The sequence below is a fragment of the Odontesthes bonariensis genome, chromosome 9 (genome assembly GCF_027942865.1).
Source record: "Odontesthes bonariensis isolate fOdoBon6 chromosome 9, fOdoBon6.hap1, whole genome shotgun sequence".
NCBI lineage: Eukaryota > Metazoa > Chordata > Actinopteri > Atheriniformes > Atherinopsidae > Odontesthes > Odontesthes bonariensis.
The window spans coordinates 10004227-10031124 of NC_134514.1; the positions used below are offsets into that span (position 1 = coordinate 10004227).

At 38.7% G+C, this 26898-nt stretch overlaps 1 protein-coding gene across 4 annotated transcripts in view; it reads left to right on the plus strand.

Annotated features, from left to right (window-relative positions):
* Window positions 1–26898, plus strand: part of LOC142388129 (cell adhesion molecule 2-like) — a 216020-nt gene that overhangs the window by 140462 nt on the left and 48660 nt on the right. For 3 of the 4 annotated variants that reach the window (XM_075473053.1, XM_075473050.1, XM_075473051.1), the window contains exon 2: window positions 10668–10694. The exons of the other annotated variant lie outside the window; for it this stretch is intronic. Coding sequence is in view for 2 of the 3 variants with exons in the window: in XM_075473050.1 (XP_075329165.1) it covers window positions 10668–10694 (27 nt within the window). In the remaining variant the exon portion in view is untranslated. The remainder of the gene's footprint in view (window positions 1–10667; window positions 10695–26898) is intronic. 4 annotated transcript variants of the gene reach the window in all.

Sequence of the window (26898 nt, forward strand, 5' to 3'; positions counted from 1 at the left end):
GAATATCTACAAATGCAAAATTGTGATTAGCAATTAAGCAAGGGCAGGATTTCTACCCTAGCTGTGAGTTTAAACTGCTTAACAATGAGACCCCGTGGTTAAGGAGGCAATAACATGGTTATTATGTACTGTCATGTACTTGAAATGCATATTCTAATGCCTGTTGGTTGAAAAATGGCAACAGCTTTTTCAAAATCGTTATTTTGTATTAAACCGTTAAAGAATAACTTTAGTTCAACTTGCTGAAATTCCCCATAATCTGGCAACTTTGCTTTTAAAGGCCATGCTAACTTTGCACTTTATCCCTTTGGAGCAGAGACTCTTTAAAATCACACGCACAAAACAACACCCACTGGGTCGAATAGCACAAGCCTTTTGCAGCTCTCCAAATAAAAATGATTTGAACAGCCATTTCATTTTCTCCAGAATTGAGCTCTCTTGAATAGATAAAACTATAATCTAAAACTGAGAACTTGACTAATCGGGCATTCACAAATTAAATTAAGCTAGAATGTTGTTTTGTTTTTTAATGGATAATAATATTCAATGGAATTGATCAGAAGTTCATTTGTGATTGCCGTTTCACATGATTAAGTCTAACTTTTTCTAGTTGTGTGATAGTGAGCAGTTTGGTTAAAGTCAGTCATTAATCATTATGAAGCTTTATGTAGAATTAACTGGATTGCATAGTGATGCAAACAGAGAAATATGAGTGAGTGTTTAGCTTCAGTTGCATTCACCTGAGCTAAATATTTCTGACAATACTTGTCACCTCAAGATACACCACAATAGGTGACCCGAAAGCTGTCTGAAGGTGTACTTTTCGCCAGTGTGGATATAATTTAGTTTATGTTTTACAGACACCCCAATCCTACTGGGTACCAGAATTCTATGTTTCATTTACTTCTCGAAAACAGTGCAACTTGTAAAGATGAGAAGGTCTTATTCATTATACAGAGGATACACCTTGATACAGCCGTGTAAATCAAGTTTAGTCATTTCTCTGGCTCGCCTTCCCATGCTTACGCTCCTCTAACTGGATAGGCACCAGCACACTTTTATTACACGAGGGCCTACAATTGAAAAACAGTAGAGACAGGATGAGAAAATTGGACAAGGAATTGGTTTGGGCCATCTTCAGGAGGTACAGTATGTAAGCCTGTAATGGTACCTTTCAGAGTTCAAGAGGTGTGTTTAAATCATGGTATTCTTATTGGACCTGCAGTCAAGATGCCAAGGTCTGGAACATGTGCTGCATTTCATTTTGGGGAAAGTTATCACTGTAAAAGTAGAAGCCACTCACCATTTGTTACAGCTTAAGTGATAACACAGTGAACATGTAATTGTTTCGAACACATTGAACACTGGGAAGAAGATATGATGACTGCTGAACTGTCAAGTAGCTTGTGTTTTAAAAAAAATTGAACAAATCTGTGGTTATCCACATATTTTGTTGATCTTTGGTCATTGGCTCAAAGTTTTGCAGTTAATCCTCCTGTGCATAAAAGCTAGTTATTCCAACCTGATTTTAAAGGGAAATGTGAAATAAAGACAACCTTTTAAAGAACACTTTACAGTAGTGTTGCACATAATGTGCTTAAATTCACATGTTGGCATCAAAGAAGCAACCCCAATTTAAGTTCAATAGGTCGTTATATAGTGGTGGACACCCATCTCTGCTTGTTGTGGTGGACTTAAAAATTCTCTATATTTGAGGAAGTATAAAAAGCCACAAAGGTCAGATTTAGGTGGCAGGAGGAGATTAATTGCTTTTAATCAAAACACTTTTATTTTAGCTTTCAGGTTTGGTTCAGCTGAAGGAAAAATGATCGGTTATCTTTCATCAACAAAGGCTTTAGTTGTGGTTAGGAAAAAACTGTGGAGATCCTGATGTAACCTCCAAAACGTCAGTCTAATATTTCTACTCTGGAACTGAATTAATCCATTTTTGACTTCACAGAGGCAGTGGTGTTGTCTCTACCGCCTATAGTTTGGGACTCATTGCATTATCAACAAAGCAGGGTGGTGTGACAGAAATTCCATCTCTGTGTCTGTAACACGTTTAGTGCTCTCAATAGGAAAATTCTCAGCTCCAGTGTTCACTTTATTAGTTGATGGTTCTATTGTAAAAGAAGCAAACAACAAACAAAAAAATTCAGCTATTTTGAAAATACATTAACTGTTTAAACTTGACATTTAAAACACTTAGCTGCTTCTACCAGTGTTACATCGGTCTAAAATGGAAGTTACTGGCGCATGAAAATCTGGTTAGTCAAAATGAGCATTTTGAAGCTTAAATTTAATTTACATGCTTCTGGTGTTTTAGGGCCACCAGCATGCACAGATGCCTTGTGTGGCTATTAAAACTGTACTATGATTTCGCTCGAGGGCATTTGGATGTGAGCTGAAAATGATGAAGTGCTTTCTCATCAAAGCTATGCACATTGTCCGAGAAGAGTTTGTGGTGAGACCCTGGCAGAAGGAGAGAAGTGACCTCAGTGACGGCCAGCTGAGGGACGGAGGCCAGTCATCTGTGTCAGAGGACAAACCTCTCAGTGGCTGGTCAAAATTAATCACCACAAGGATCAGCAGCTATTGCTGTTGTTTTCTTTCAGATGTAAGACTGACAGATAAATCAACAGACTTCACTGTGACACATTTAGCATCACATAATGCAAATACTGTACATCTAACAAGGAGGCCGACTGTTCCAAATGTGTGGCTGTTTGCTTAACTGGCCAATGTCCTATCTGTCTGCCTTGTTGTGGTTCCTCTTTTCTTATTTCTTTCTTATCTCATTGTCACTGACGCACCGTTATCCGTTTTATTTGGGTTCCATGTTTGTCCTGCAGTTGGTGTCATCCTTTTCTTTTTAGTCTCATTGTTGGTTCGCCTGGTCTTCACTGAGGTTCCCAATGTTCTAAAGGGTTGTTTTAAAGGTTTGTCATAATTTGTTTGTCGATTTAGATTTTTGTACGTACAGTTTGAACAGTTTTACATATTTATGGCATTATGTATAAACTCTGCTTGAATAAACAACTGTCAACCTGTAGGTTTTAGCTGATGGACAGTGTTTAATGTCAATTAACAACTGCACTCAACATGGTGCTTGGAAAGATCTTAATCACTCTATCCCAAAGCAACCTCAATCACTACAAAATTGGAAAATTTCTTTTAATTAAATCACAGAGGAGTGATGTTCTAGACAATATTCAGGGTCATTACATGTTAATGCCACTGGTTCTTTTTTTCTTGAATTTTTTTCTGAGAAAAATTAAACCTTAATTTGAATTAAACCCTAAACTTAAAAGGATGACATCATTGCAGTAAAGATGCAGAACCAATCATCCATTCTTTTCCATGAGATCTCAGCTCTCTAATCTCTCATTTCTTTACACATATGCTTTTGAGAGAGTTGATTTAGCTCATTTTGTGAATCTTTGCTGGTGTCACCATTCATTTTGATTACGTTGTACTTTTATAACTTTGAAGTATTTCAAGATACATCTCAATGTCTTTAATCCTTAAATTACCATATAACCACACATAGCTGAAATTTTAATTTGTATATACAAGCAGTCAGATTCCCCTTCTATTGAGTGCTTTCAAAATTCTAACAACTGTTAGAACTTTATAGATAAAAAGCTGCATCTTTCCATTAATAATGACTGAGTGATCCACCTCAGCACACCAGAGTCAGTTGCCACAGAGGTCTACAAATCACCTATATCCATACAGGATGGAACGGATGGAGTAGCATTTTCTAGCTTTACTCAGGCTATATTTGGCTGTACAGTGCTGGTATAGCCAATTCTTGAAAGTGAAGATTGTGATAGGAAGTTATACCACAGCAAAAGGGGTCTTCAACAGCTTGGCAAACCAGGTTTTCTCTACAGCTGAATGAAGCCTGATTTATGCTTCAGGCGCAAAGCCTCTGACGCTCGGACGCAGAGCCTCTGCGAGCGTCAAAATCTTGACCACTCCCCCACGCAGAGGCTCTGCGCGCGTCGTCGTGCACCTCAGAAAAATCCTGACTACACGTCGGACGGACGCAGACCACCAACGGAAGTGCGCAGACAAAAGCGGCTGTGATTGGTCCTCGGTGTGCCTTTCCGGTTGTCTGTGTGGCTTCCACCTTTGCATTTTCGCCAACTCCAAAAAAAAAGCTGTTCTTCTTCGATGTCGAGCAACTCCAAATCCATATCTTGCATACACTTTTTCTTTTTTGTAAAAACAAACACTTCCGCCAGCGCCGCCGAAGTTCTCGTCACCGCCCACCGAAATTCTCGCGAGGGGAAACTGCTGTGCGTCCCGAGAAATTCCAGACCGAGGTTGCAGAACCATAACATGAAAAGTGGTTCGCGACCAGAGCAAAGCAACACGTCAAGACGATAGACGCAGAAGTATAATCCGCCCTTAAGGCCACAAATCCTTAGCTATGAAAGCCAGCATGGACCTCTCTGACATTGCTGAATGAGCCTCCTCAACCGTTGGCTGAGTCAGCTTGGGTGCATTCCTTGCAAACATTAGGGGTCCGATGGAATAGTTAAGGATATTACCTGCAATCATCTCTTCCCAAGCTCTTTTTTATGACCCCATTGGAAAACATCTTTGACTTAGGGAAAGGTGGGAGAAGAAATTCACAAGGACTTAGAATGGAAATGTTCCAAACAAAAAGTAGTTTAGATACTTTGTCTAACGCAATATTATGACATTGTTACTCATATATTAGAGATAATATAGAATATTACTTTACTTTCAAGGTTTGTAAATACAAAAGGAATAAACATAGTGTCATCGCAGGCTGCTCACATTTACTCTCCTGTCCTCATATTTATCCACACAAAGTTAGTAAAACTGGTTGAAAATGATCTTACATTGCTGTGAAAGTTGCAGCCGCAAGAACTGGTGGGATGGAATTATCTCCCTTTTCTTCTAAAAAAGAATGATTTGGTGTATCATGTGCTTCAAACGATAATGAAGGAAACATTGGAGCTCCTTTCCTTGGCATGAGGAGAATTCAAATAGCTCTTATCATGGTTGCTGCTCAGATACATTCTATTTCACCCAGGTAGGAGGGTTTCTATGTAAAATAGACTATTTAGCTATGGTGAAAATAGCTAATGTTGTTCTTTCATATTAGTTGAAAACCAATGTGTGTATTATGCACCATTTATATATCTTATCTAATTCACCCAACATATCACATTAACAGGACTTCCATGATCCAGTGCAGTGAAATGTACCATATACCCTTTTTCAGTTATATACTGAAACTATATTAATGCACCCACATCTGCATTGTGATACATCTTAAATTCACTTAAACTGTCTGTAAGATACAATAAAGACCTTAAAGGAAAACAAGTCACATAAATAAACAACAAGCCACTGTGTTGAATTTAGAGCAACACGTAAACTGATGTATTTAATCATTAGATTTAATTCATAATTTGTTAGACATTCCTACAGGGGAGGAGGATGTTATTTTCTCTGCTGCTGATTTTTAGTGAAAGTCCTCTTAGGAATGTCAAAATGTTAGCGTTCTCTCTAAAAGATATATTCATATGCTTGCCATGTGCTTGCAAACATTTTCAGTTTGCAGCAAGGAGAATCTTATCATGGTGTCTGACTTTGTCAACACTGTTGAATTGGGAGAGAGTCTGAGATTAATAACTTCCACATCAGGGGAAAATAGGAAGAGGCGAAGGCTTGGAGGCTCACAAAAGATTAATGACTGTCAAAAACAATGAATTTTCTATTAGATAGAAGCATGGCATACATCAAGTGTATGTTGTTTCCAGTCTTCACATCAGATAAGGGTTTGTTCAAGATCACCAAGAAGTGACCTATTTTACAGATAAGCATTCTGTCCCTTCTCAACACTTCAGGTTACCACTGACCTATTTTTAAGTCGGAAGTAGTGCTTTTTCCACAAGGCTTCATTCCACCTGAAGCTATGGGTACTGTAATGATCAAAATTAGAACTATTTTTATTGAGATTCATGCCTCTCAAATGGCCTTCACTGCAAACATGTAATTAGTTGTTGTTGTTGTTGGGATGGATGCCTAGCAGTTATCAAATATCAGCAGGCAGTGGGTGAACACGTGAGCACAGGATTGATGAGCATGTTGAATACAGATGCAACTTTGAGCTGCAGAGAGAGAAGACGCCAAAACTGAGAAACAAATGAGATCTTCATAGTGTGAACAATGCCCTCAGCACCTCCAGGTGGAAGGAAATTGTAGCATGTAGACACTAATAGACAGGTTCTTTCAGCCCACAGAGCATTTGTAGACCAGAGTGGAAACAGCAGTAAATTCACCTAGTGGGGCTTATTTTTTTTAGAGAGTTTAAGGAGTGCTTTTGTCAGTCACCCTTTTTGTGCACTACAAACCCTGAGTCAGTGCAGATTTGGTGCAGGACCTTTCAAGGGAGATCTTATATCCTGCTTTAAAAGTACCTGTTTTTCTAAAGCTCCACCCAGCAATGAACAATTTATAATGCATGACTGAAGACAGAAACGTCATATATTGCAGCCGGTTATTGTAACTCACAGATGTGATTAAAAAAAAGTTTGTGCTGTTTGTTAAGATAAAGCTGTAAAATTAAAACGTTTTAGAACTGAGGAACATTATTCAGTGTATTTTAGTATTTTTTTATACCTCTCTTAATTTTGTTCAGCCTGATTCGGATCCTGTAAACACAGGGCACAGGGAATCCTGATCGGATCGGATTCCCTGTGTCAAAATTGAAAAAAAAAAAAAAGCAAAGGAAAGGTGATGGTGGCTTATGTGATAAAAACGGTAATAGTTGATTCTGCTTGCTCACAGTGTCAGTTGGATAGTTGTTAGCATGACCTCAGCTCCAGAAAGCAAAACCTCATCTACATTCCCAAGAAAATCAAACTCTGAGCAATAACTTAATAAAGCATCCGGCCCTACAGGCTGCAGCAGGCACGATTATTCAAGAGGAGCAGCAGTAAGTCTATCTACAAGGTTTTTTACATTTCTCTGTCTTGCTGGCGTGTGCCGTGAATGTGTAACATAGAGCCAGTGTTGTCTGGTATGAATATTTTGTATTGCTCTAGAGGCTAAGAGACTTCTCAGTAATTTTGGAGTGTTTCTTGTTTCATTTATCTTTTAAGTGTGTTTATGGGCCTGGAGGCCTCTTGTTTGGAGTATCTAAATGGTAGAAGGTCTAAAAAGCACTTTACAGTGTTACAAATTCACTACACCAATGGCAGAAGCAAGGTAGCTTTGGCTTGCTACTGAGAGCAATGCAGGGTTCAGTCATAGTCCATATTCAAGTCTTGCCACTTGGTAGCCATCTTGGAAATTCCTCCAGACAGTTATGTAGGGATAACAAGTCCAGGTCTCTATCTAAATGACTGGGGCGAGATTTAAAAAATGTTTTCTTACAGTTATTCTCCCACGACAGTGGTTTCACTTACAGGTTCCATGAAAAATGCACAACACAATTTATTGTGAAATGGAAATATTCACTCAAAGTGAAAGACTGAAAAGATTTTCATCCATCTGTTCTTCCTTCATATTTTTATTTGATCATCTTATCAAAATTAGAAAGTATTTGTCTCAAAATACATAGAAAATTGTCATAGCATAATATTTTTGATAAGGTTTTCTTCAATTTGAACAAATTTGCTTATTTAATCACAACACAACCAGAAACTTTGTTTGTAGTTTGTCAATATGTCTGAGTCGTCGTCTTCTTCGTAAGTGTTTGGTACTTTGTCATAAGCTGGACATAAAATCCCACTTTGATTCGTATGCAGGGATGATTTTTGCAGTTTTACATGGGGAATCCGCAAAATCTGATGGGTCTTGCCGGCAAATCTAGTGTTAATCTGCTATAGTCTGAAGTGTTTGTTGACAATGTTTTCTCCTCATTATATGTTACCAAGCAGTTCTACTTGAAAGACATTTAATCACCTTCTGTTGTGTAACTATTGGAAAGAAACAAATTACTTGCCTCTTGAGTGATGATGAAAGGAAATTGTTTACCAATTTGCTTTGTTCTGCCATGTTGCCCAGAGTAGTGTGTAATTTGCACAGAAAGTAAAGGTTGGAAGTTATTGAGTAAAGTCCTTCCCTAAACCACTGACACTGAGGAGAAAAACATTTACTAATTTTGTTGTGATTAAAAATTTAATAGAACCTCTTTAGATGTTTTTTATGTCTCAAGATTCCTTCACTACAGTTTTTGACACATTGAATTGGGATATTAGGTATTCTTGATGGAGGAAGAACCATATTAAAGACACAGTTACTTTAAACTAGACAGAAATGTATAATAAATGTTCACTCATCCACTTCACTGTAATCCAAACTGCAAAGCATCAAATTTAGCATGTTAAACTGTATGTTAAACCTCTAGAAGGTCAGTGAGCTTAATTTTGTCTCTTGTCAGTATGACACACAGTTCAGTTTCATTAGAATCCCCAAATCTGACATTAAATGTCAAATTTACTAGATTAAAAGAATTCTAGTAGAAATGGTCAATGCAACAAAAAAAAACAGAGATTATTCTGCTCTTGAGAATAAGATCACCCACTTTTGATACCAGACACGATCCTGCTGACAATGAATGGCACCTGTGTTGCATGAATTTCAAGAGGAATATTCTACCGTTCTTCAGAGACGGTTTTTTTCAGCTCGTCTCTGCTGGAGGGGTTGTGTTACTCTAACTTTCTCTTTGCTATACCCCAAAGGTTTCCTAGCTTTCATTTTCATCTTTAGAAGCTTTTTTCTAATTTTGGCAGAGTGGTTTGAATCGTTATCATGCTGGAATATTCCTCCTCCACCAAGCTTCTGGACACTGGGAACCACCTTGTCAGCCAATACTTTGGTATATCCACAATCGCTCATGGTGCCTTTGTGTGTCTTTATGTGTCATGTCCTAACACCTTTTGCATACATGCAGCCCCATATTGTCACTTTAGGTCTTCAGTTATTAATCTAAAGGTCTCAGTGGTAATTCTCGCCATGTTAATGCCAAATATGATGGACCGTTTGTGCTTAGTAAATACATTGTTTCATCTCACAATGCTCCAGATGCTCACGGATGCTCCCCATATCCACCACAGTTTTCATTGTTGTTGCTTTATCCTGAAGGTTGTGTTTGAGAAGAAGCCAGAGTTTTATTTTTTGTGCACCATCCATTAAAGTCTGCAGTGTGCGGAGTCGGTCGCATTGTATGAGCTGTCATATAAACCTGACGATTTCCACTCATAACCATTGTTTGCATTTGAGCCCCTTCTCTGTTTGTTTTTTAGCCCCAGATTGTGCAGGTATTGCCCTGTTTGTATCAATATTTTAGAAGTACGCCACTGCAACTCTGATTTATGATGAAGCTTGTTCTATGTGTGCTGCAGCTGAGTTTTAGTTGGTTGCAACTTTTTATTTTATTTTGTCTTTGATAAGACCCACTGTTTTTTCAGGTCAATTCTTGTGGAGCCTTGATACAGACATACAGAGAGAAACAGACCACACGTCCTACACTGATCGTATGATATTCTGGTGTTAATATTTTGACCTCATGCTGTTGTTCTAATCAGAAATCACAGCTGTACTGTTGCACTGAGTTCCTACTTTAAAGTGTGCATTTTTAATAGATTCAGAAAGTGTTTTTGGATTGTTCCTAAGAGACAATACCGTACTTAACTACTTTTGGAATAATTTGTGTTCTGACCTTTTGCATCCTCAACCGCCTCCCCTGTGAAAGTATGTATAAAGCTTGTTTGGTGTAGCTAACTGGCCGATTGTCACTCATGCTATTGGTTTCTGTTGCTTGATGTTATTAATATTAGACCCCATATCTTTCTAAACCCATTTATTCAGTCTGCATTTTATGTTGTGGCCCAATGAGCCAGAGCCAAACATAAATTGGCAGCTCGTCCAAGATCTGAACTCAGGACATCTCGCAACCAAACCAGAATACCAATTGATGTTTCAGCAACATTACAGGATGTACTTACTTCTGGTTTATAGTATCCATAACTGGCTTAGATTAGTTGTTGATTTTGATTGATCTTTTTCATATTACTTGTTTGAGGTTGGTGACACAACATCCCAAAAGATGTTGAATAGTGAAGCTTTATTTCATGATGCTCTTGTCCCAAAGTTTAGCCAATGAAATAACACAATTCCTGTTGTTTAAAAATATTTATATAGCCAATTTCAACTTGGTACACTTGGTGAACCCACATTAAAGTAATCATTCTAGGAACTATAACAATTATAAATCTTTGTTCTTCAATTTATGACATTTTTTTCAACAAATACATTGAGCTTTGTTATATTCATGGGAGAACCAAAAGAGATATATTTGGATCTTATGAGTTTTACTCTAAGCGCTGTGTAAATACTTGTATTTATATTACATGGACCGGCTGCTACATGTTTTGAAGGAGAATTATTGATGTCACCCAGCTTGGTAAGTTTTATTGATATTAAACTCTAACACGTTGACATTCCATGCGGGTATGGTAGAAATGAATTCTCAGCACACTGCTCGTTTCCACCATTTAATCATGTTCTCTCTGTCGCCCTGCACAGAACAAATAATCATCATGCTATCAATGTAACTCCTTCATACCACTTACCTAATTTATTGTCCTCTGGCTTTTTTCCCCTCATGCTATCAGTGGCTGGGACAAAAAGCAAAGCAAAAGGTGAGTTATTGGTTCCATTTTCTTTCTACATGATTTATATTGCACATCCTTCCCAATAAACAATGTTTGGATCAACGTTACATTTCCCCCAAGAGCCCAGTAAGCATTAACATACGCTGTTTCAGCTGAAGGTTTCTTTTTTTTTTTTTTTTCAACATTGCTTTCTCTGGGAGAGGTTTACTGAACTTGCTTGATCATTTTCAGACACAGCCTGCTTCACATATGTATAGATTCACACCAGGGAGCCGCCTGCACCACCCAGTCATGCTTCCCTGTATTTGGCTACTGTGCAGCTCTAGTGGAGCAGCTGGAGGGTTGTTCCTAGTTCAAGGACACCTCAGTAGTAGATGAGTGAGGAGTGTTTTTCATTTGCCCTCCCTATCCACATATTCATAGACATACTGTGCATTGAAACTGAAAACCTTCAGGTCACAAGCCTGCTTTTAATGCTTTTTAATGTATTTTACCTCTCACCACTGTAGGTTTATTCTAATCGAATAAGGTGTTTACTTCATGGCCATTGATTCTGATCAATTGCCCAATAAATTGTCCTTTTCATATTTATGATATACTGAGAGGTGAAAATGGGCAAACAATGTGTCTTTTTATTGATATTATTTCTTGCTGTTCACCGGATGAATAGATCATATCTCTGGATCCTGCAACTGAATATTTGACTGGATTCTGATAAAATACAACGCTTGTTGGTTTTGGATGTATGGTCAAATCAAACCGAAGTTTTAAGCAGCTGTCAGAGTACTGTCATTCCTGTGCTGTACCGTGAAATGTGACACTGGTATTTTTAACTAGCTTCAGACATTCACACATTTTTAGGGTCAGTGTTGGCCTCTGTTTGCTTGTTTGGGATTTTTGTTTCTGTGGTTTGCTTTTGGACGTGACTTCAGCCAAACCCACTGATTAATGTTGTTCATTTTCATGTAGGAATGCTTGGGGTTTTCTTTTTTCCCCCACCATTTTTGAAAATGCAGTGTTTTCTAATTACAGAAGTAATTAGCGGGGTAGATTTTAATTAACAGAAAATACACATTCAGCATTCGAACCTCTGAAATGTAGTTCAACATTGTGCAGCCTTTTTCACCAGCACTTTCAGCAGTCTAATTATGGTTGATTACTTGTATTAATAATTATAAAGATAATACTGTATATAGAACCCCATATATCTTTCCCAAATTCTGATAAATGGATTTTGTCAGCTTTTTGTTAGCTACTGCATCGCAATGTAATTTGTGGCATAATGTGGAAAAATTATAGCAAGAACCCAGTATAAACATCATCCCAGTAGATGTAATTGTCATGGAAAACATTTGAGTTCATTTGCAGAGATTTTATGAATGGATGTACTGTAAATGTTTTCTTATGACTCACCTCAACATGTGCAGTGGTACCTCGACCAGTGTCTCAGTGTGTTTGTATGAGAAGTGTAAACACTGTTTTGATGGGAGAACTTTTCATTCACGACTCATGCACACTGATAATGCTCTTTTATTAGTTTAAACTAGCAAGGCAACTTGTAATGATTTTTTAAAAGATGCAGCAACTCTGCTTGTAGTAAAAATATTAATCAAGCAGGAAAACTATCAAGGTACACAAAAAGTTTATTGGTAAAAGCCTGATCATTTACAATAATCAGGTAGTCAGTTGAGCTAATTTTAGAGCACATAGCATTGTTGAACCTAGACTTGAGCAACAGAAACAACCCCAGATAATTTACTTGGTAAAATCCAAGTGGTTTAGAACTGCTTGAACACAACACAAAAACTAACAAATCTCCATAATTTGACCCCCATGTATGGATCTACTCCAAGATGACAATTCCACGATTCATCAGACTCAAATTGTGAAACAGTGGTTCAGGGAGCACGAATCCTCATTTTCACACATAGATTGTCCAGCACATTGAGAATCTTTGGGATCTTGTTTGAAAGAGTGTACAATGCCGGTCAAAAGCTTACATTCATTCAAATTTGGGATGGCAGTGATATCTTTGGACTTTTTTCTTCTAATTTTCCTTTTTATCAAAAAACTCTTTAGTGTAACTATAACTCGTAATTATCAGTGCTACAGCTAAAACTTTGAGACAGCTTCATCTTTCAACTGGACAATGACCACAAACACTTCAAAACTGATCGTGGAATGAATTCTAAAATGGCCGAAGAACCATCCTGAAATTCTAAGCTCAACCCATGTTGGTAGCCCAGTGACTTTAATTGAACTCTACTAATTCCACCGAGAGGAGTGTTAGAATCTCCAACCAGAATGCCACCAAAATCTTGTTGATGGCTACCAACAGCTTGTTGCAACTTGCTAAGGTACATTCAATCAAACACAAGGAGTAAAGCTGTATATTGCTCAATCATTCTTCCATAAAAAAGAACAGTTCAGAGTATAAATAAAAAAATTTAGATTTTGCCATGACATTTATGTCCTTCGTAAGAAGAATGAATGGAATAAAGTGTTTGTGAGTAAAAATAATTGGTCATAGTTATTTTCACCACCTGTTCTGCAGCATATTTAAGGAAAACTAGAGTTACTGTGAAAATGTTTGATAATAATCATAATCTGTAAGGACTATTTTTCCGATTCTTTGCAAAAGTTGCAAAATTTTGCAAGCACCACCTGCCAGTCGACGACATGAAAGAATCTAAACTTTATATTTTTGGGAGTCGCTCATTGACTCTGTAGCACCCCCTACGATGCTTAAAAATGGTTCCCGCATTGGGCTTAGTTTCGCGTGGGATGACGAAATTCGGTACACTCATTCATCATGCCTAGACGCACAAAAAAGTTCATGGTCCCACGTCCACAGGAAGACGGCCATTTTGTATGGAAAGTGCGTTTTTGTGCCATTTTTGCCCGATTCCGCGCCTTGCAAATGATCGAACTCCTCCTGCAGATTTATTGCTACAGACTTCAAACTTGGCCAGGTTACTCTTAAGACATGGGGGGAAAAAATCATGGAGAAACTTTTTCAAACTCTGAACGGTGTGGGCGTGGCCAGGCTGTGAAAATCGTGTGATGGCGTTTGTTATTTGAAAGCCTTATCATCATCGCAAAGTAATGAAACTTGGCACACACGTCCACCCTGTCGACCTCGTACGTATGTAAAGGGTATTGTGTGTGGGTGGAGCAAAATTGCTCAGTGGCGCCCCCTAGAAATTTTCAAAAACTCCTCCGCATTGGGGTTATTCTGTGCTTGTACGTACGCAGAGGGTATCGTGCGTGTGGGCAGAGCTGCGCGACTACGACGTCCAGCGCATGCCCCAACGTGCGCACATCTCGGTCCCGCATACAGCTGCTGGCAGCTTTCTAGTTAAAATTGTGCTTCAATGATTTCTTGTTAATCAAAGAATTTATCTGTTGTTTACCAACTGCTCTCTTGAGTTAAGCTGTGTAACCTCTGCTTTTCTTTCTTTTATGACACATATTTTCTGTGTGTTTTTTGTGTCATTTATTTACTAAAATGTACACTGAGAGCTTGTTCTGTCACTTTCATTTCTGAGTGTGTGATATAATACTTGCAATGACCAACATTTGAGATTTGAGAGAAAAAAAGAAAAAGAAACATTTTGCCCAAGGTCGATTTGTGGAACATCAAATGTAAAGTCTTGTAAGTAACACTATTTGAACTTGTAATTTCACCTGGAGATAGTACAGTGTTTCTGACCCACTTTTTGAAGCTGATTTATCGCCACTTTCCACTTTCCTCTTTTTTTTCTTGCACAGCAGCAAAAAAACACTGCTAAGAGTTTTTCCCAGCAGGGATATTTATTGCCAGTTCTGTGGATTGTCCAGTCCTGTCCTTCCCCCAGCTTCCCCCACTGTGGTAAATCACAGGGGAGGACGAAGCTCAGTTGCACCTCCCTGTTGAGGAAGGTTCTTTTTTTGCCCTGGTGTCATTCAGCAACAAGCACCAAATGCTTCTCTTTTTTTTTCTTTTGATGGAAGGTAAACCTGACAAACAGCTCACTCTGTCTTGGTTATTTCTTTTCTAGAGGACTTCTTCAGCTCAATCTAGTGACTGCAGCATCTTGAAATAACACTGTCTGTGCAGACCAGGAATGCCATACTAAGCTGATTTGTTGAGTCGGGTTGTCTCACAAATCTCTTTTGCAGTTTGAAGCTGATATTGATGAAGAATTGTTTGAAATCTTTATAATCCCAGAAGATGCAAAGGCCACTTGCATTTGGAATTTATTCAAATGCACTTGGATTGTATCTGTATCCATTTTACATATATGTACCCTCCGTCCTGAATTTGTATTTAAATGGGGTGTGAAAGAGAGACATGAAATGAATTACTAATCCAGGCTTAAGTAATTACAGCCCATAATGTTTTACTATAATTATAAATGGATTTTCTATTTCCAAATGAGTTTCATAGCAGAATGCCTGTATATTAAGATTTCAAATGTTCCCTTGTGATTTCAAATTGTGACATTATCTAAAGCAGACAGTGCTTGAACCAATAGTAGTACAATTCACCTTGGAAAGGTAATTTATAGATTAGCTTGAGTTAATGGATCACATCTAGATTTAGTGTTAATTAGCTGCTGCCCCTAAACAGTTGTTTAAATCTCCCCAATTCACGAGGCTGATTGCTTTTAAGATTGCCTCAGTGTGCCTCAGTTCAGCAATTTCTCCTTAAACATGGGATGCATTAGTCTTGATAGGGAACCAGTATAGCTTAAATGAGCTTAAATAATAGCTTAAAATACTTTTAGGTGACAGACGTGACCTTTCAAGCAGAAATAAATGATATGAAATATGTTTTCACCCCTGTTGTTCTTGTTCAGGAAAGGTCACTCAGCAAACAATCAGATACGACAGGGTTACTTCACAAGTCAATGGAGAACAGCAGTCTCATCATCTCTAAAGCTATTCACTTTCAAAGCATTTCTTTCTTCCGCTATTACAGTTGAAGATAGTTCAACAGGGGTATTATATTGTGATTTTATTCAAATGACAGATTCAGATTAATTATGTAGTTGCATCACTCCTCTATTTTCTATACAGCCAAACCTCACAAGACAAATGAAAGCATTGCTACATTGTTTAAGGTATTAATTAAATAACCTACATTTAACAGTGTAGCTTGTGGTGTTGACACAGGTTGCTGGACGTGTGACTCACATGCTGTTATTAGATGAGATTAGATTAGATAGGAGCCAGTGACTCAAAGTAACTAAACAAACGGATAAAGGAAGCTGGCTCTGTGCTGCAGACGACTCTGAAGTAACACATGAAGTAAGCAACACAGCACAATGGACAACCCTGGACAAATGGCAGAAGATCAGCTGTGCTCCTCGCAGTAGTTTAAACTATTTACTCTCTACAATAGCTATTCTTTCAGTGATTCATTTTCAAAAGTTGTTTATAGATAGTCAAGAATCAGTTCTATCAAAGTGATAAATAAGTTGTTACACCAGCACCAAAGAGCACAGAACTACCTTTTCATGAATCCTGTCTAGTCCTACATATAGATATGAATGCATCTGGTTTTTCAGATGTTGTACCTGAAATTCATTAAGGCTGTACGATTTTGTGAGTCACAGCCCTTGATGCTCCCATTTGACATCAAATGGATTTGGTCCAAATGCCTGCCAGTGAAGAGAAATGTAATATCCTGTCAGTTTTCATAAAAACCGAACAGTAAATTTTCATATAGTCTGTTTATCTTTTTATGTTGCCCAGGACCATGTCCATATGTCATATCTTTGACTGATTCAAGGAGGGGTTGGAAGGCACTATCGCCTGCCACAGTAAGAGGGTTCCTGGTTCAAATCCTAGCTGGGGCCTTTCTGCGTGGAGTATAGTGTGGAGTTTACATGATCTCCCCATGTATGCGTGGGTTCTCTCCAGGTACTACAGCTTCCTCCTACCATCCAAACACATGGTTAGCTTAATTGGTGTCTCTAATTTAACCCTAGGAGTGAGTGTGCATGTTTTTTTTGTCTCATTTTTCTCTGTGTGGCCCTGTGATGAACTGGCACCCTGACACTCGTCCAATGACAGCTGGGATATTTGGAATTGTTTAGAATACATTCAGCGGCCAAACATGCTTTCTTCTGTATCTAATGGAAATCCACTCAAGCAACTACCAATTTGGAAATGGTATAAGCAGCAAACTCAAAGTCAGAAGAAAAAAAACAAAATTAATCAAGCTTATCAGAATAGATTTCATCCATGTCCTTCAGCTAAAGGAATAGTTAGGATTTTCAGAAGTGATGTTGTGTGATGTACTTGTGAGTAGTTAGTACCAAAAATAGAGTGCTATGACCATTTCTATCTGTAGGTAATGTACAAACTACTCATAAATGTGTCACACAACCCCTAGTTCAGAATACCTAAAATATCCCTTTAAATCCTGCCTTTTCACCAAAATATCATAGCACATAAGTATGATATTTTGTCTGAATCAAATGATTTATATTCTAAAAATAAGTTCCAATTATCATTTATGTCAGGGTGAATTTATAGAGCCACTGAAATGTGCTGGTATGGTGGTCATAAGTGCATCTGGGATAGCCCACCTGTGACCTTGAATTGGATAAATAGGATATAGACAATGGATAGATGGATGGTGATAATAAGTGGCCAACTGAGCCTAACTTGGAGGCCAGTTACACACCAGTTTCCCTCATTAGAATTAGTCTCTTATTGTGTTTCAGTTTCCTCTGCTCACATCAATGTCCCACTCTAATAATGCTGTTGAAAAAGACTGTAAAAGTACAGAATAATGCACTAATCAGCATTTCTTTCAGATTTCTGTTGTCAGATTGGAAATGCTGTGTGAATGATGACCTCTACCTCAAACTATCGCCTCTTACCATATTTGGAAGTTTTGTAATCCTTTCTGATAAGCTACTTGTAGCAGCAAAAGCCAGGGAAAATGCATTAATAATATTTTTGACAGAAGGCATTAACAACTAAGGAATTACGAAATACCTTCCAAATAGCCAATTAAAATACTATGACATATTTATTGGAGTGTTTCCACAGGGTTTTCAGGGATGCTACACATTTTACAACCTGAGCTTGCATGACAGGATATTTACAGCCGAGGTGTCCTCACAGTAAAAATTCAGTCATCTGTCATCTTGAGCTTCTACTTAACAACTGCCAACAGCCCTATCTGTGGAGCTAAGCATGGACTAATTTTCACAAGGGGCCAAAGGGTCAGAGAAAGTAGCTATCGGCAAGGTCTCCCCATAAAAGTTGGTAATAGAATCATGTCACCAGTTGAAGAAAAAAAAAAAAAGAACAATGCCAAAATGGCTGTAATATGGCTACCTCACTTAACCCTTTGTTGGTGGTGGTCACACTGCACATGTTTAGGCCTTCACTAAAACAAAAAAAAAGAAGCATTGAAAGAGCAAAGATAAAAATAAATTACTTTCAAGCTCTTCAAGGTTTCATCCAATATTCAAATTCACGTTGAAGGTCACACTTTTCCATACCATTCTATTGGAATAATAGGAAATTCAGTCTGCAAGACTCGAACCTTTTAAATATTTGGAAATTAACTGTGTCTTTAAGAAATGGCAGTTTTCTATCAAAAGACCTTTAATTGATGTATTTGATAAGTCACTGATAGTACACATGAGTAAAGGGTTAAATGAAAAATATATATAAAATCTTACAATTTACCACAGTGCCAGTTTAGTCCAGCTTGCTTCAGGCCAGTCCATAGACACTTGATACACAATGGGCCTCATGCAAGAACATTTTCGTATTTTTATTCTAAATTTCTCTCACTTTTTTCGTAAGAAGGTCTCGTACGAACACGCCACGTCAGATTCAACAAGCGCTCTTAAAGGGATAGTTCGGGATATTTGACATGGATCTGTATGGCATCACCATAACCAGTGTCGTGCATTCAAACTGACTTACCCCCGACAGTGTCCTGTGAGCCGAGTTTTTGTCCAGTGTTGGTCAAGGCGAAAGTAGTCCGGCTTGTTTGCTGGGGTCAAGAAATTAGCGCGTTTTTCTTCCCAAAACAGTACGTGTGCTAAAGAGTGATTTATTTCATCACAAAAACCGAAGCCGGCAAAAGTCACTCCTCGTTATCACTTGGGCCCTATACTGTCTCTCATTGTGTATCAGTGCGCACGTCATTCTGACCGCGAGCTGTGCGCACGAGTCTTTCTGTTCTTTGGCAGTGCTCAACACTTACTCTGCAGACAACTGGCCATCGGGTCCAGCTGGTCTGGGACGCCTCTTCCAGTTGATCTTGGGAACATGGAAAAAAGTTCTCAAGACGCCTGCATTCAGGAGTGCAGGGAAGTCACCGTTATTTGTGATGCAGGCAGCAGCTGTCCCGCGGCCGCCGACATCCTAATCTATGGAAAGGTTTTGTATCTGGGGCATAACTAAATCCCACTCGTGGCAGCAGTAACATTCCACCTCTGTCTGCATTACTTCGCACTTCAAACAAGTGCACCAGGATTTGTCGGCCACCCTGGGTATCGCAGCTCCAGCAGTGGCTCCAGCTTCTGTTTCCATCACTTCTCTGTCCACCCTCTCTCTTTCTGCCCGATCTAAGTCCATTTGGCGAACTTCCTCCTCAGTATAAACGGGTTCATAAAGATACCCTCTTGGCTCTGAACGGAAGTCAATATGTTCCTCGTCGCTCTCGTTGCCAGACATCTTCCCGAGCAGTAAACAAAGTGAACTCGTGCGCACAGCTCGCGGTCAGAATGACGTGCGCACTGATACACAATGAGAGACAGTATAGGGCCCAAGTGATAACGAGGACTGACTTTTGCCGGCTTCGGTTTTTGTGATGAAATAAATCACTCTTTAGCACACGTACTGTTTTGGGAAGAAAAACGCGCTAATTTCTTGACCCCAGCAAACAAGCCGGACTACTTTCGCCTTGACCAACACTGGACAAAAACTCGGCTCACAGGACACTGTCGGGGGTAAGTCAGTTTGAATGCACGACACTGGTTATGGTGATGCCATACAGATCCATGTCAAATATCCCGAACTATCCCTTTAACTTCGGAAAAAGTGTGTAAACGACCTGCGTAAATGATGAATCACACCTGTGCGTATCTAAGTTCACGTGCACGAGGATAGTAGATTTGCATACTGCACGCCCTAAATGATACCATATAAGGCTGTGCTTCCTCGCTGCTGTGCCAGGAAGTGTTGAGTCATGAGAATACGGGCTCTGAGATTAAAGTTCTGCTTTCAGAGATCCAAAAAGGAAAATCTGTAATTTTTAGCAGTGTCAGCAGTGGACGGGACCTGCTAAAGCGGAGAAATGGGAAGCAATTACGAATGCTGTTAATACCATGTCACCGAACTAAAAAAATAAATGGTTTGATATGAAAATGGCTTAAAAAAACGTCTCGCCCTGGGCAGGCGATCGATGACTGCAACTAAAGCCGTGAAATCAGTTGTTGCCTCATCATGATGGCACTTTGATGGGGTGGTCCATGAGGGTCTTCTGGCACCACACCTTCTGGTCTGTTCAGGTAGTGGGAGACCCTCGTTCATGGCAATATTGCGCAAATCTGGCAAGCCTTATCTGGGCTATTTTGCCCCCCACTGTATCGAGACACACCCACCTGGCCTTCAGCAGTGCGCTCCACAACGGCACGGGTGTTTTGATGCGTATAGTGTCTCGTGCTCCAATTATGATTGGCAGTCCAGCCACGGCATGAAAGTCCCTCTTAATTTGTACTTGTTGGACAGCGGTGTATGGGAATCTGATGTAGGCCTACCATGGGTGATAAACTGATGAGAGCTTTGATGACCAAGGGGAGCGCACGACTCACAGAGGACTGGGACACCCCCGATCTGTCTCCAATCTCCCTCTGAAAGGTTCCAGTGGCCAAAAATCCAAAGATGGTGAGGACCTGGACGTGTGGTGGAATTGGGTTTGATCGGCGTGTTTCTCTCTGGAGTTGTGGCTCTAGCAATTAAGCTGCATATTTGTAGCAGCACAGTCCTTGGCAATCTAAATCGCGATCTCAGCCATTCGTCTGTCTCCACACGCTCAAGTCAGCCGCTGGTTGCGCTTCCCGTTATATACAGATTCAAATTAACCTTCGATTAGTGCATATTTTAAGTAAAACAGAATAATGTCAGCATCATTGTTGGGTATAATGTATATATTTATTTATGTTTTCTTCAAAGTAATTAAATATACAATCCATTAGTCAAGCAAACTTGATTCGAATAACAGCGGACTATTTTACGAAACTCCTACGACAGGTCTGGATCACTCGTAAATTCTGTTCGTACCTGAAAGAAAACGTAAAATACGAAAAGATTGGTGAATGCGCAAATTCTCTTAAATCACTCGTACGGACGATTTAAGAACAAATCTGTGCGTACGAACGGTTCTTGCATGAGGCCCATTGTGTGTATTTATATTTAATCAAAACCACAATCTTTTTTTTCTCCAAAATGTAGCCATAAACAGTTTGGAGGATGGGAACCTTGGTCCCAATCACGATCTCTCCTGCCTTACATCCCAGCCATCTCCAGCTGACACAACTAATGAATGTGTTATTTAATTCAGGACATATATAGCAGCTGGACATACTCAAACTAGCAAAAATGCTGCACCTAGTTCATTTGAAAAAACTGTTTATTTGGATGAAAACCTGAATTCTTAGGCACAGATTGATCAGAAAAACAAATTGAGGTCCAAAATGACTTAGCGGAACCACATTTTTTTTGCTATTTTAAATGTTTAAATATAGAATAGTTAGATCATGAATATGAACTTAAAGTGCAGACACTTGCACTGATTTGACAGTATTCACACCTACAAAATGAAGAAATTACAGATGCTGAACAAGGCAGAACCATATTTTTCAGGGGTTCAAATGTATTTGGACATATTAAGAAAGAGTTTTTAAAAGTTTGTTTTCAGTGGTTTCTTTAAAAGTCTTTATAAACAACAACTTTGTGAAATCTTAAACCCATGTACATCACCAAAATAGATTGCTTTGCCAGAACTTTACTGCAGCCATCTGCAGCTATTGTTTGATGTTGGCTCTTTTTGCCTCAGGTTAGTCTTCGGTGAAATGCAACTCCATTGAGTCGACAAAGTGATTGACTCAGCCACTGCTGTATAACTCCCCACTTTGTTTTTAAAACACATCCGGGTTGTTTTTACTGTGTATTTTTGGTGATTTTCCACGTGTATTTTACAGTGATGTCCAGTTGCTTTGCAACACAAAACACACTTAATCAAGCTGTTTCTGCCACATCAGAGAACCAGTGCATTAGAAACCATACATGCTCATGCCATCACACAAGCGTTTGTCTTACAGATGCTGCTGTATCGCTCAGTTCATTAGCCTTCGCAAACTTTGTCAATATTTGCTGTTCTACCAGTCATTCTGGTTGATTTTAGTTCCATCTGTCTGAAGTCAAATCTCCTGGCCTTTTTGTACTTAAAGCCTTTGAATGCCTTGCACCCTGTGAGGATTCCTTTGTATTTTCCAGTGTATTTTTACTCTTTATTGTTTACATGGTTAAAAATGTGTCTACCTCCTGGAGAGTGTTCTGTTCTTGGCAGGATGTTGCGAAGGACGTTTTCTTTACCATAGAAATAATCTTTAAAGAATTAATCGCAGCAGATATCCAGGCCATTTTTTAGGTTGTTTATCAGACTGCACCAAATTGTTGATGAAGTTTATGCCACTTGAATGTTCCTGCGTTCTCTTTGACAGATTCGATATGTTTTTGCAGACAGGGATGGTCTAATTGGATATGCATGGACCCAAGCTCTGCACGTGACTGTTGGTGCAAAAGATGTATATTTCGATGCCACCAACTGCATCCAGAAGTTGCAGAATCAATTCATTTGAGTGTTCACCAGTGCACAGTCACAAGTGTCACATGATCTCAGTATATACACACCTATTGTGAAAGGCTCCACAACTGAAAGTTAATTGAGCTGAAAATTGTATCTGGGTGAATAATAATGTATCAGTCCCTAAATGGGAAATTATAGGAAATTAGCCTCAGTGTAGCATTTCTTGTGTAGTTGCTGTTGTCAAGGTAAACTCCCAGGTACTGTATCTGTAGTCCTCGACCACCTCCTCTCCCCAGATGGAAGTAGTATTTAGCTTATTCCTGTTCCTAATGAAATCCAGTCATCTTCGTTGTCATGTGAACATTCAAAATGAAGTGATTGCCATGCAATCCAGTTCCCTGCACTCGGCCTTTTGTCCATTACTGATTCATCCCACAACTGCATCGTCATCTGGGTAATTCTGTAAATGGCAGGGCTCTGAGTTGTACTGGAGGTCTGCGGTGCACAGAGTGATGAGAAATGGAGAGAGAACAGTCCTCTGTAGTGCTTCTGTGCTGCTTGCCACCTTCTCAGACTCACAACTCTTCAGTCTCACAAATTGTGGTCTGTTAGTCAGATATTCAATAATCCAGGCAATTTTGGGGGGATCAACTTCTACTTTCAGGAGTTTCTCAAATAACAATGGAGGCTAGATTGTATTAAAAGCACTGGAGATTCAAATGACGTGATCCTCACAGCGCTGCCTCCTTATTTTAAATGAGAGTGGGCTAAGAAGGTAGATGATGGCATCTTCAGCATCTTCAACTCCAGCCTCAGGATGATAAGCAAACTGTAGTGGGTCTTGAAAGGTGTTCACTTGCTTACTTAGCCAAGCCAATAGCAGTCTCTCCAGGACTTTCATCATGTGTAATGTTAGAACAACTGGTCTGTAGTCATTAAGGACAGATAGATATCTTCTAGGTACAGGAACAAGACATGATGTATTTTACATTTCCACACTGGAAGTAAGGCTCCACATCAGATATTGGAGTTTTTTCCAAGTTGTACCCTGTGGAAAGATGTTATTCATGGAAAAGTGGTTATTGCTTTCATAAGAAAACAAAAAAAAGCATGTCTGAGACTTCCCATACATGTGGAAGAGAATACACTTGTGAGATGCCCCTTTTTGGCACATCAATACTCTCGGGCCATTGAGGAAAATGCTATATATGACACAAATCTGGTGATAGCAACACCATGCTGTGACGATGTCTTTCATGAGCAGGACTTGGCAAATCAGCAAGAATTCAAGGAATGATGGATGGTGCTAAATATAGGCAAATTATTGAGAATTGAGACTGTGATGGTGTATTCATCATTTAGATTAAATTAAGCCAACTTCTAAAGTAACACTCAAATGGTTTAAGGGGACACATTTAAATGTTTTGGAATGGCTTAGCCAAAGCTTAGCCCCCAATTTAATCAAGAACCTGTGGTATGATTTAAAGATTACTATAAACCAGCAGAATCATTCCAGTCTCAAAGAGCTGCAGCTGTTTTGCCTTGAGGAACAGGCATAAATCTTTGTGGATGTATGAGTTAACCTTAAAGTATATTCATACACCCCAAGCAACTTGCTTGCAAAAGGGGGCTGTACAAAGTATTGACCTTTTTTGGGGGGGTAAGTTTATGCACTGTCAAGTTTTCTATTTTCAAGTTTTAAAATTTAATCCTTATAGTGGTAGGCATTTGGTGATGATGAAATGATACAAATACTACATACATTCATTAATCTCCAGATTGTGATACTACAAATATTTGAAAAGAAATGAGTATTCAACAAGATACTGTAACTAATAGAAAACATTCCTTCTGAGGAAATGAGGATTCAAACATATCTCAGCCATTTACATGATTCACTTGAATGCCTCTTCTCAACAGCACGATCATGACGCTCTCATTGTGTTGGACATTTTTAGCCGTTTTCCAGCCTGCTACTCTCCCCAAAGCCTGACAGTTATATTTGGTTTTAATTAGTACAGTAAATGAAATTTACTATACATTTGCATGCTATGCTTTCAATGTAAGATTAACTCTCACAGTAACATTTTAAATATGCTTCTTTTATTTAAGTATATCTTTATTTGTCATCAGCAGATGACAAATAAATGCAGAATACAGTCGGAGTAATAACATCTGTGACCTCTTTGAAGAACTTTTAAAGTATAATGTCTGCTGCATGGTTGGATGTAATCTATTAACATATTGTTGTCAACTGAGTTCAGGATGATGAGCTTTTCCAATGAATGTAAAAGAGGAGAATAAATCAGGAAGTTAGCAGCACCATGCAAGCCATGTTCCTACAAAACTTTGCAAGGTTGGAAGGGACCTTTCTGTATTTGTCTCCCATGGGAGAGAATATAAGCTCTTAAGATGCACAGCAAAAGGTGTCTCAAGTCTTGAGTAAATTGAATATTTATACACTGTGGACATTGAAGTTGTATTTCAATATGAGTGGCCTATTTGCCACCGTGTTGAGTGGTTAGAGTTCGCAAATTAATTAAACATTTTTTAAGACAACGCGATTGCAATAATGAACAAATGCATTCTCAAGAGTACAATAATATTTTGAATGTTAATGCAAGTCATTTTAGTCATTCAATTGTATTCAAACCTTCAAATTGTACCTTATGTACAGTATACATTTAGAATATAAGTAGGTTGAGTTAGCAAGTCATTTTGGGTGTTCGTTTATAATTTGTATGCATATATGAAAATATAGAGTTACCTGTTTTAAGAGCTGCTTTGGATGTTATCAGCCCAACATTATCACCGAATATGCCTCCCACAGGTTGCACCTGGAGGTGTCCTTTATCTCCTCAGAGGCTCAGACAGAACAGTACTTCCTGCACACCACAGACTTAAACACTTCAGAAAACCAGTTCTACCAACTTTCAGGTTCTCTCAGTATTGAACACTAGAAAGAGTTGCAAGAGGAACCTTCGTCATGGTGGCATATCATTAACCCAATGAAAGCACTGTCCTCAGCTTTACTAACAATAAAAATATCCCAGCACATTCTCAACATAAAACTCCAAACACTTAATTAATGACCAGAACTAAAACATTTAACAATCCAATGAGCCTTTACATCACTGATTCAACAGCCTTGCTTTTACACCCAACTCGTATTATGCTAATGCTTGGTGGAGGGCCTGCAGCAAAGCGTCACTTTGGATCTGCAGGGTTTCTCAAGTTGGGAAAATTACAATGGTGGGACTCAAGGCCATAGCAACATGATAATGTTGATGAAAGTTTTTGCAAAAAGAATCTTAACACTTGGCGTTTTCTGAACTTTAATCATGTGCTTTTAATATTTACCTTCAAAAAACACTAATCAATAATAACAAGAATGCAACCAGGATCACATAGATAACCTCTTGTGGTTTTGTTAATAAGGGGTTGTAAAATATGCTCTTGGTGTGCTGACTTTTAGCCCAACAAACAGATATTTTCCTAATCCTAACCAGCTCTGTTGCCTAAACATGACCAAACAGCAACTGGAAACAGATGTTGTGCAAAACAAAAGTAAAGTGAAAGTTCAGTTAATTGTCAAATAAAAAGGCAGTTATTTGTAAAGTAAAAGTAAAGTTTTTGGGCTAAACCTCACCCAACAGTAGTGGGAAGGGTAAAATGAAAGTCAAACAGAGCTCAAATAAGAGAACACAACATTTCTGCAGTTCTCACAGCACTATCTCCTGGGAGAAAATCTTATTTAGCTCACCTATGCTTGCTGTCAGCATTTGTAAGCTTACCTTGTCATACACATCCCAGCTTCTACATGGTATAACCACCCATTAGGTTAGGGTTTTTTTTCAAATTTTCCATGTATTTGTTTTGTTTTCTTTTGTCTCAAACATTTGATAACTTGTCATGTTTCACTGATTGTATTAATTAAGGCTTAAAAGTATACATGTAATCACTTTCAGACCATAACCTCTCAGTACAGATACATGTGTGATTGGTTGGGACAAATTCTTACATGGGACTTAATTACAAGCAGGTAGTGTTGTAGTAAGTTACTATTTCTCAACAGCATGTAGAGAGGAGCCCAGCACCTCCCTTAACTCAAATTGCAAAGGGATACATGGAAAACCTGCTCCAGTGTTGAACTTGTGGTTTGATAATTGCCTGGTCTTGATTTCATATTAAAATGAATCATTGATGTAATTCCTTAATAAACCGAGGTATGTTTGGAACTATATTTAGAGTTATTTGTTTTCTTTCACTCTGCTCACAGTTTACAGTTTATTCTGCTGTGGTGTGCTTGACTGCTCTCCAACCATTTATCAAGGTACTGCTTTCCATTATTTGGTGCACTCAGCTGAAACTGAGAAAAGCTTTTGGGGTGGTATGCCTCAT